Raw genomic sequence first — 12,404 nt, 5'->3', positions numbered from 1 at the left:
CACTATGGACTGGACTCTCACACTATTAACTAGATCCACTATGAACTGGACTCTCTCACTAATATGTTAGATCCACTATGGACTGGACTCTCACTATTATGTTAGATCCACTATGAACTGGACTCTCACACTATTATGTTAGATTCACTATGGACTGGACTCTCACACTATTAACTAGATCCACTATGAACTGGACTCTCTCACTATTATATTAGATCCACTATGGACTGGACTCTCACAACTATTATGTTAGATCCACTATGAACTGGACTCTCACACTATTATGTTAGATCCACTATGGACTGGACTCTCACACTATTATGTTAGATCCACTATGGACTGGACTCTCACACTATTATGTTAGATCCACTATGGACTGGACTCTCACACTATTAACTAGATCCACTATGAACTGGACTCTCTCACTATTATGTTAGATCCACTATGGACTGGACTCTCACACTATTATGTTAGATCCACTATGGACTAGACTCTCACTATTATTTTAGATCCACTATGGACTGGACTCTCACACTATTAACTAGATCCACTATGAACTGGACTCTCTCACTATTATGTTAGATCCACTATGAACTGGACTCTCTCACTATTATGTTAGATCCACTATGGACTGGACTCTCACACTATTATGTTAGATCCACTATGGACTGGACTCTCACTATTATGTTAGATCCACTATGGACTGGACTCTCTCACTATTATGTTAGATCCACTATGGACTGGACTCTCACAATATTAACTAGATCCACTATGAACTGGACTCGCTCACCATTATGTTAGATCCACTATGGACTGGACTCTCACACTATTATGCTAGATCCACTATGGATTGGACTCTCACACTATTAACTAGACCCACTATGAACTGGACTCTCTCACTATTATGTTAGATCCACTATGGACCGAACTCTCACTGTTATGTTAGATCCACTATGGACTGGACTCTAACTATTATGTTAGATCCACTATGAACTGGACTCTCACTATTATGTTAGATCCACTATGGACTGGACTCTCACACTATTATGTTAGATCCACTATGGACTGGACTCTCACACTATTAACTAGATCCACTATGAACTGGACTCTCTCACTATTATGTTAGATCCACTATGGACTGGACTCTCACACTATTATGTTAGATCCACTATGGACTAGACTCTCACTATTATTTTAGATCCACTATGGACTGGACTCTCACTATTATGTTAGATCCACTATGGACTGGACTCTCACACTATTATGTTAGATCCACTATGGACTGGACTCTCACACTATTAACTAGATCCACTATGCACTGGACTCTCTCACTATTATGTTAGATCCACTATGGACTGGACTCTCACACTATTATGTAAGATCCACTATGGACTGGACTCTCACACTATTATGTTAGATCCACTATGGACTGGACACACACACTATTATGTTAGATCCACTATGGACTGGACTCTCACACTATTATGTTAGGTCCACTATGGACTGGACTCTCACACTATTAACTAGATCCACTATGAACTTAACTCTCACACTATTATGTTAGATCCACTATGAACTGGACTCTCACTATTATGTTAGATCCACTATGGACTGGACTCTCACTATCATGTTAGATCCACTATGGACTGGACTCTCACACTATTATGTTAGATCCACTATGAACTGGACTCTCACACTATTATGTTAGATCCACTATGGACTGGACTCTCTCTATTATGTTAGATCCACTATGGACTGGACTCTCACTATTATGTTAGATCCACTATGGACTGGACTCTCACACTATTATGTTAGATCCACTATGGACTGGACTCTCACACTATATAAATAAACTTTGATTGATTGATTGATTGATTGATTGACTGATTGACCCGGGGTGAAAGAAGACTCCTTGTGGGCGGAGTCAATGAAGCAGGCGAATCTCGAATAAAGACAATCCGTGCGTGGAAAATGCGACCAAAGGCTACCGTTTTGACTCGTTAAAAAGAGTCCGTGAACAAACGAGTCCTAAATGCGAGGCTGAACGCTTCTGTGGCGGAACAAAGAGATGAATAATTCAGTCGGCCTGCGAGAGGCGAGCGTGCGCGGACGTAAACACCCAGTCAGAAAAAGCCTTCAGAAAATGTGCTTAGACGCCGGAAATCTATAATTATACAAATTGCTCCTCATCTCGTTAATATGGGTGGGTGGAGGGAGGGTCATATTAGTCATTCATAGCCTATTAATCTCATAAACTGGTGTGTGTGTGTGTGTGTATGTGTGTGTGTGTGTGTGTGTGTGTGTGTGTGAGGAATTTTCATGAAATGTGTTTATCCTCTTGCTGCTGATAGAGCAGACGCTCACTGGACACGAGGGGGCGGGGCCTCCGTCCGTCTAATCCAATCAAAATCCCCCCCGCAAAGCTTCTGTATTATTTACGTCGCTCGTTGATTTCATTTATGTCGCTCCGAAGCAGTTTAGCAGAAAACGACGAGTTATTTTTCCTGGTGACGAGGTGTCGAAACAAACTTTCACCGAGTTCCAGGCGAGCGACGCCTGTCGGAGCGGAATCCGGATGAAAGGAACTGCGCCTCTTTCGGGTGTTTTTTCCGAGGCCGGGAAAGTTTTTCCATTAGCTCCCAAGTGACTGCTCCCATTTGTTAGCTTAGCATGCGCTGGGAGCGCCAAGGAGAGCGCAGCTATCTGCTGCAGTCAGGGTGATCAGTCACGGCGCTGCCGGCGCCGCTGGCGGCGGCTCGGCCGTCAAAAAGCGCCGAGGGGGGGCCGGCGTCGGCGCTCTGTTCGCAACGGGTACACGCGCGGCGGGTGAACCGTCTCCAAAGTGTTGTTCACGACGAGCTAACGTGACGAACGTCAGCATGGACTTGTTACCGTCGGTCAGCTGGATTCTGGGGAAGGATGCAGAGTTCTTTCTTTTTACATAGCCATGTTTAGAGTAGCTAGTACTATTCCTTTGTTTATTCTACCAGTCTCTCTTTGTCTTCAGATTGTCTGTTTTATGTCTCAACATTGGAATGTGAGAAAGATGCATCCCTCTCCTTATCGTATCAATGTTGGGGAAGGGGGAGGCATTCCTTTCTGGGGGGTGTGGGACTGTTTTCCTATTCAAGAAGTAGTCTCTTTCCGTTTGAATGTTAGACCATCCCGAGATGACGGTATGACTGTATCGATGTGGGCTGGTCTCCTAAAGCTTTAGTAAAACTTGATAATATTCCTATTATGTCTTGAAGATCCTTCTTACTCAGCATATATGTCATCAAAAGAATTTGGGATTGACCAGTAACTTAGATTCCCTTGGAGGAAGAACTGGTCGGACGCAACAATTCACACACCACTACTGAGGAACACGGACTACGCCGGAAAGAATGACCGTGGATTTGACTTGTAGAAAAACTGGCAGAAGTTGACTGTAAAATAAACAGTGATATAGTTTACAGTATTTCACTGTAAAAACGACTTTACGGCGGGAAAAAATGGCAGTGCGGTCGGCAGAATTTTACAGTAAAAAACACGGTGGTATCATTTTTTCCATTTACAGTAAAAAAAACACAACCGTTGATTTCGTGACAAAAAACTGGCAACTAAGTCGCCAAAATGTTATATCATATTAAAAAATATATTAAAAAAACATTAAAAATAACGTTGCTAACATTTATCCATGGATAAATGTTAGCAACGTTATTTTTAATGTTATATCATATTAAAAAATATATTTAAAAAATATATCTGTCTCTATATACATATTTATTTATTTTATTCATTTTGGCCAAAAGGGGGCGCATTTCAATTCCTTACACACACTTGTTGTTTCATATGTTGACCACTTTTAAAAAGCAACACACAGTCAATTTGAAAATTTGGGACCACCCTCATTTTGACCACCGGGGGTGCAAATGAGACATTCTCTATCAGATGCGATGGTTTCCCGTATTGGGACCGTGGTTTAAGTACTCACTTGTTCACCCGGTCCTCACTTGTGGGTGTCTCAGGAGGGTAGAAATACAAGAACACACACACATACACACACACACACACACACACACACACACACACACACACACACACACACACACACACACACACACACACACAGACGGAGCACAAGTGGTCATTTATAAACCAAAGCACTCGTGTTGGTCTGCGTCCACACAGGAAGTCAAATGACTCTGCAGCCAGGCGGCGAGGTCACAGCTTGCCACCTCCTACATTTGTCATCCCTGCGTGTGTGCGCGCGTGTGTGTGTGTGCGTGTGTGTGTGTGTGTGTGTCTGTTGAAAGTGTTTTCTTCCAGTGAGTAAAAGTACTTAAGCGACCCACCTGCTCCTGGCCCAGCTCCTTGCTGAGTCGGGTGTGCCACTGCAGGGTCTGCATGACGATGGCCTCCCACCGCCTCTCCAGGTTGATTGACAGCAGCTGCAGGGCCTGGCGGTGCTGCTCCGCCTCGGGGCCCGCCTCCGCCGCCGGGCCCGACTGTGGAGCAAAAAATAACATGGGCGGGCGTCAGGGCGACGGGAAGTGCGAAGGCCGCCGGAGGACCCCGGACCACCCACCTGGTCCTGCTGGAGAAGCTTCTGGCAAAGTTTGAGGACGGAGGAGACTCCTCTTCGCCGAGACCGCACGTCCGAACACAAAGACTGTGGGGCGGGGAAGAGGACCCAGGTCAGGTTGTGGTGCACAAACACATGCTATATGCTACATGCTACATGCTACAGTCTGCTATTTATTTACGTTTTTGGTTTAATTGTTTTGTTTTACGTTATGTATTTTACATGTTTCATTTGACATCTAATGTTATGTTATATGTGCTAAGTTTTATGTTTCGTTTGATATATTTTGTATTTTATGTCTTGTTTTTCATGTGTTGCTTTTTTTGTATTTTATATCTTGTTTTTTTACGCGTTATATTTGACGTCTTTTACGTGTTATTTAATCTGTGTTATATCTTGTTTTTTTACGTGTTATATTTGACGTCTTTTACGTGTTATTTAATCTGTGTTATATCTTGTTTTTTTATGCGTTATATTTGACGTCTTTTACGTGTTATTTAATCTGTGTTATATCTTGTTTTTTTACGTGTTATATTTGACGTCTTTTACGTGTTATGTAACCTGTGTTATATCTTGTTTTTTTATGCGTTATATTTGACGTCTTTTACGTGTTATGTAACCTGTGTTATTTATTGTTTTTTATGCATTATATTTGACATATTTTGCGTGTTTTAATCCGTGTTATATTTAGTTTTTTACACGTTATATTTTACGTCTTTTACGTGTTATTTAATCTGTGTTATATCTTGTTTTTTTATGCGTTATATTTGACGTCTTTTACGTGTTATGTAACCTGTGTTATTTATTGTTTTTTATGCATTATATTTGACATATTTTGCGTGTTTTAATCCGTGTTATATTTAGTTTTTTACACGTTATATTTTACGTCTTTTACGTGTTATGTAACCTGTGTTATATCTTGCTTTTTACACGTTACATTTTATGTGGTTTATGTGTTATGTAACCTGTTATATCTTGTTTTTTTACGCGTTATATTTTACATGTTATGTAACCTGTGTTATATCTTGTTTTTTACGCGTTATATTTTACGTCTTTTACGTGTTATGTAACCTGTGTTATTTCTTGTTTTTTATGCATTATATTTGACGTATTTTACGTGTTTTAATCTGTGTTATATTTAGTTTTTTACACGTTATATTTTACGTCTTTTACGTGTTATGTAACCTGTGTTATATCTTGTTTTTTTACGCGTTATATTTGACGTCTTTACGTGTTATGTAACCTGTGTTATATCTTGTTTTTTATGCATTATATTTGACGTCTTTTATGTGTTTTAATCTGTGTTATATTTAGTTTTTACGCGTTATTTTTGACATGTTTTACGTGTTATGTAACCTGTGTTATATCTTGGTTTTTTACACGTTATATTTTACGTATTTTACGTGTTATTTAATCTGTGTTATATCTTGTTTTTTTACGTGTCATATTTTAAGTCTTTTACGTGTTATGTAACCTGTGTTATATCTTGTTTTTTTATGCGTTATATTTTAAGACTTTTACGTGTTATGTAACCTGTGTTATATCTTATTTGTTATGCATTATATTTGATGTATTTTACGTGTTTTAATCTGTGTTATATTTTGTTTTTTACACGTTATATTTTACGTGTTTTACGTGTTATGTAACCTGTGTTATACCTTGTTTTTTTACGCGTTATATTTGACGTCTTTACGTGTTTTAATCTGTGTTATATTTAGTTTTTTACGCGTTATTTTTGACGTGTTTTACGTGTTATGTAACCTGTGTTATTTCTTGTTTTTTACGCATTACATTTTACTTGTTTTACGTGTTATGTAACCTGTTATATCTTGTTTTTTTACGCGTTATATTTTACTTGTTTTATGTGATAGGCTCCAGCGCCCCCCGCGACCCCAAAGGGAATAAGCGGTAGAAAATGGATGGATGGATATGTGTTATGTAACCTGTGTTATATCTTGTTTTTTTACGCGTCATATTTTACGTCTTTTACGTGTTATGTAACCTGTGTTATATCTTGTTTTTTACGCGTTATATTTTATGTCTTTACGTGTTATGTAACCTGTGTTATATCTTGTTTTTTACGCGTTATATTTGACGTGTTTTACAAGTTGTGTAACCTGTTATATCTTGTTTTTTTACGCGTTATATTTGACATCTTTACGTGTTATGTAACCTGTGTTATATCTTGTTTGTTATGCATTATGTTTGACGTCTTTTACGTGTTATGTAACCTGTGTTATATCTTGTTTTTTACGCGTTATATTTTACTTGTTTTATGTGTTATGTAACCTGTGTTATTTCTTGTTTTTTTACGCGTTATATTTGACGTCTTTTACGTTTTATGTTACCTGTGTTATATCTTGTTTTTTTACGCGTTATATTTTACGTCTTTACGTGTTATGTAACCTGTGTTATATCTTGTTTTTTACGCGTTATATTTGACGTGTTTTACAAGTTGTGTAACATGTTATATCTTGTTTTTTTACGCGTTATATTTGACATCTTTACGTGTTATGTAACCTGTGTTATATCTTGTTTTTTTACGCGTTATATTTGACATCTTTACGTGTTATGTAACCTGTGTTATATCTTGTTTTTTTATGCATTATATTTGATGTATTTTACGTGTTATGTAACCTGTGTTATTTCTTGTTTTTTTATGCATTATATTTTATGTATTTTACGTGTTTTGATCTGTGTTATATTTAGTTTTTTACATGTTATATTTTACATGTTTTACGTGTTATGTAACCTGTGTTATTTCTTGTTTTTTATGCATTATATTTGACGTATTTTACGTGTTTTAATCTGTGTTATATATAGTTTTTTACACGTTATATTTGACGTGTTTTACGTGTTATGTAACTTGTGTTATATCTTGTTTTTTTACACGTTATATTTTACGTATTTTGCGTGTTATTTAATCTGTGTTATATCTTGTTTTTTTACGCGTTATATTTTACGTGTTATGTAACCTGTGTTATATCTTGTTTTTTACGCGTTACATTTTACTTGTTTTACGTGTTATGTAACCTGTTATATCTTGTTTTTTTACACGTTTTATTTTACGTGTTTTACGTGTTATGTAACCTGTGTTATATCTTGTTTTTTTAGGTGTCATATTTTAAGTCTTTTACGTGTTATGTAACCTGTGTTATATCTTGTTTTTTTACGCGTTATATTTGATGTGTTTTACGTGTTATGTAACCTGCGTTATATCTTGGTTTTACGGGTTATATTTTACTTGTTGTCTAACCTGTTATATCTTGTTTTTTTAACGCGCTATATTTGACGTATTTTACGTGTTATGTAACCTCTGTTATATCTTGTTTTTTACACGTTATATTTTACGTATTTTACATGTTATTTAATCTGTGTTATATCTTGTTTTTTTACGCGTTATATTTGACGTCTTTTACGTGTTATGTAACCTGTGTTATATCTTGTTTTTTTAGGTGTCATATTTTAAGTCTTTTACGTGTTATGTAACCTGTGTTATATCTTGTTTTTTTACGCGTTATATTTGATGTGTTTTACGTGTTATGTAACCTGCGTTATATCTTGGTTTTACGGGTTATATTTTACTTGTTGTCTAACCTGTTATATCTTGTTTTTTTAACGCGCTATATTTGACGTATTTTACGTGTTATGTAACCTCTGTTATATCTTGTTTTTTACACGTTATATTTTACGTATTTTACATGTTATTTAATCTGTGTTATATCTTGGTTTTTTACGCGTTATATTTGACGTCTTTTACGTGTTATGTAACCTGTTATATCTTGTTTTTTTACGCGCTATATTGTACGTGTTTTACGTGTTATGTAACCTGTGTTATATCTTGTTTTTTACGCGTTATATTTTACGTGTTATGTAACCTGTGTTATATCTTGTTTTTTTACGCGTTATATTTTAAGCCTTTTACGTGTTATGTCACCTGTGTTATATCTTGTTTTTTTACGCGTTATATTTGACGTCTTTACGTATTATGTAACCTGTCTTATATCTTGTTTTTTTACGCGTTATGTTTGACGTCTTTTACGTGTTATGTAACCTGTGTTATTTCTTCTTTTTTATGCATTATATTTGACGTATTGTACGTGTTTTAATCTGTGTTATATTTAGTTTTTTACACTTTATATTTGACGTGTTATACGTGTTATGTAAGCTGTGTTAAATCTTGTTTTTTTACACGTTATATTTTACGTGTTTTACGTGTTATGTAACCTGTCTTATATCTTGTTTTTTACGTGTCATATTATAAGTCTTTTACGTGTTATGTAACCTGTGTTATATCTTGTTTTTTTACGCGTTATATTTTAAGCCTTTTACGTGTTATGTCACCTGTGTTATATCTTGTTTTTTTACGCGTTATATTTGACGTCTTTACGTATTATGTAACCTGTCTTATATCTTGTTTTTTTACGCGTTATGTTTGACGTCTTTTACGTGTTATGTAACCTGTGTTATTTCTTCTTTTTTATGCATTATATTTGACGTATTGTACGTGTTTTAATCTGTGTTATATTTAGTTTTTTACACTTTATATTTGACGTGTTATACGTGTTATGTAAGCTGTGTTAAATCTTGTTTTTTTACACGTTATATTTTACGTGTTTTACGTGTTATGTAACCTGTCTTATATCTTGTTTTTTACGTGTCATATTATAAGTCTTTTACGTGTTATGTAATCTGTGTTATATCTTGTTTTTTTACGCGTTATATTTTACGTCTTTTACGTGTTATGTAACCTGTGTTATTTCTTGTTTTTTTACGCGTTATATTTTACGTGTTATGTAACCTGTGTTATATCTTGTTTTTTTACGCGTTATATTTTATGTGTTATGTAACCTGTGTTATATCTTGTTTTTTTACGCGTTATATTTTAAGTCTTTTACGTGTTATGTCACCTGTGTTATATCTCGTTTTTTAACGCGTTATATTTGACGTCGTTTACGTGTTATGTAACCTGTGTTATATCTTGTTTTTTACGCGTTATATTTTACGTGTTGTGTAACCTGTTATATCTTGTTTTTTTACGCGTTATATTTGGCGTTTTTTACGTGTTATGTAACCTGTGTTATATCTTGTTTTTTACGCGTTATATTTTACGTGTTGTGTAACCTGTTATATCTTGTTTTTTTACGCGTTATATTTGATGTCTTTTACGTGTTATGTAACATGTGTTATATCTTGTTTTTTTACGCGTTATATTTAACGTCTTTTATGTGTTATGTAACCTGTGTTATATCTTGTTTTTTTATGCGTTATATTTGACGTCTTTTACGTGTTTTAATCTGTGACATTATGCATTATATATTTCACGTAATAAGTTTAACGTGTTACATTTTACATCCTATATTATGTTATATCTGCTAAGTTTCATTGTTTCATTTGTTATATTTTGTATTTAATATCTTGCTTTTTACGTGTTGTATTTTACGTTTTTTGTGTTGCATTTTTTTGTATTTTATATCTTGTTTTTTTACGTGTTATATTTTATGTGTTATGTAACGTGTGTTATATCTTGTTTTTTTACGTGTTATATTTCCCATGATATCTTTCACGTAGTAAGTCGTACGTGTTATATTTGACATGAAGGCCATGGTGGATCCCTACCACGCCAAGGTCTCCCACCCCTAAACCCAAAGTGTCTGACATGCAGTTACATCTGAGCTTATGGACGAGCAGGGGACAAGTCAGGAGGACTGGAGCCCCGTACATGCCGAGACGTGTGGCTGGTCCTGGGTCAGTCGCGGTCCCGCTTAAGTCGGGGGAACCGGCAGGGGAACAAGCAAGCTGCGTAAAGGTCAGTGTGTGTGTGTGTGTGTGTGTGTGTGTGTGTGTGTGTGTGTGTGTGTGTGTGTGTGTGTGTGTGTGTGTGTGTGTGTGTGTGTTTACACCACCTGTTTGCGACTTTACTCCCCAGACACGAGCGCGCTTCAAACTATTTATGCTAATCCCGCCTCCTCGCTGAGGAGCACTTCTTTTACATTTCCTTTACATTTTTCCAATAAATATTAAACACTATGACAATGAAATGGGATTTCCACACACACACACACACACACACACACACACACACACACACACACACACACACACACACACACACACACACACACACACACACACACACACGGCCTTTCATCTGCTCCCTGGCTGTGTGCAGTTTAGCATAAATGTGTCTGGCCTGCTTGTCTAAACAGGAAATAGGATGCACAACACGGCACACAGGATCAAGAGGACACGCCCGCTGTGTGTGTGTGTGTGTGTGTGTACGCGTGTGTGTGTGCGTGTGTGTGTACGTGTGTGTGTGTGTGTGCGTGTGTGTGTGTGTGTGTGCGTGTGTGTGTGTGTGTGTGTGTGTGTGTGTGTGTGTGTGTGTGTGTGTGTGTGTGTGTTACGTGAGGGCGAAGGCTCTAAACAACAAGAAGACGGGCGGCGAGGGGAGGAGGGAGCGGCGAATTAGAGCGGGAGAAGAATTGTTCACGGGGGAGGAAGACGAGGAAGACGAGCGGCAGGAGTTTGCTCACGGAGGAAGAAGACGTGATGAAGATTGTCTCATCACTCAAAATACTAAGTGTACTTAAAATACTAAGTGGAAGTACACAAGTGCACACACTAATGTACTTAAAATACTAAGTGAAACTACAAAAGTGTACTGTAAAGACCAAGTGTAAGCACACATGTGTACACACTAAAAGGTACTTAAAATACTAAGTGTAAGTACACAAGTGCACTCAAAATACTAAGTGTAAGTACACAAGTGTACACACTAAGGTACTTAAAATACTAAGTGAAAGTACACAAGTGTACTTAAAATACTAAGTGTAACTACACAAGTGTACGTAACATAATAAGTGTACTCAAAATACCAAGTGTATGTACACAAGTATACTGAAAATACTAAGTGTTGGTACATGAGTGTACTTAAAGTATTAAGTGTAAGTACAGGGGTGTATTTAAAATACCAAGTGTAAGTACACAACTGTACTCAAAAGACTAAGTGTAAGTACACAACTGTACTTAAAATACTAAGTGTAAGTACACAAGTGTACACACTAATGTACTTAAAATACTAAGTGAAGGTACACAAGTGTACTCTAAAGACTAAGTGTAAGTACACACGCGTACACACTAAGGTACTTAAAATACTAAGTGTAAGTACACACTTTTAAGTGTAAGTATATAAGTGCACTTAGAGAAGTGTACTTAAAATACTAAGTGTAAGTACATAAGTGTACACACTAATGTACTTAAAATACTAAGTGAAAGTACACAAGTGTACTCTAAAGACTAAGTGTAAGTACACACGTGTACACACTAAGGTACTTAAAATACTAAGTGTAAGTACACAATTTTAAGTGTAAGTATATAAGTGCACTTAAAGAAGTGTACTTAAAATACTAAGTGTAAGTACACACGTGTACTTAAAATACTAAGTGTAAGTACACAAGTGTACTTAAAATACTAAGTGTATGTGCATGAGTATACTCAAAATACTAAGTGTATGCACATGAGTATACTCAAAATACTAAGTGTAAATACACAAGTGTACTTACAATATTAAGTGTAACTACATAAGTGTACGTAACATAATAAGTGTAAGTGCACAAATGAACTTAAAATACTAAGTGAAAGTACACAAGTGTACTCTAAAGACTAAGTGTAAGTACACACGTGTACACACTAAGGTACTTAAAATACTAAGTGTAAGTACACAATTTTAAGTGTAAGTATATAAGTGCACTTAAAGAAGTGTACTTAAAATACTAAGTGTAAGTACACAATTTTAAGTGTAAGTATATAAGTGCACTTAAAGAAGTGTACTTAA

General features: G+C 36.3%; 1 protein-coding gene across 1 annotated transcript in view; it reads right to left on the bottom strand.

Annotated features, from left to right (window-relative positions):
• Nucleotides 1-12,404, bottom strand: part of LOC133624079 (A-kinase anchor protein 6-like) — a 76,895-nt gene that overhangs the window by 16,317 nt on the left and 48,174 nt on the right. The window contains exons 5-6 of the mRNA XM_061987688.1: nt 4,571-4,654; nt 4,338-4,490 (exon numbers count right to left, since the gene is read on the bottom strand). Coding sequence (XP_061843672.1) covers nt 4,338-4,490; nt 4,571-4,654 — 237 coding nt within the window. The remainder of the gene's footprint in view (nt 1-4,337; nt 4,491-4,570; nt 4,655-12,404) is intronic.

This window comes from Nerophis lumbriciformis, linkage group LG26 (assembly GCF_033978685.3).
Source record: "Nerophis lumbriciformis linkage group LG26, RoL_Nlum_v2.1, whole genome shotgun sequence".
Lineage (NCBI taxonomy): Eukaryota > Metazoa > Chordata > Actinopteri > Syngnathiformes > Syngnathidae > Nerophis > Nerophis lumbriciformis.
Note: the sequence above shows the minus strand (reverse complement) of the source record. Positions and strands in the feature narration are given on the sequence as shown.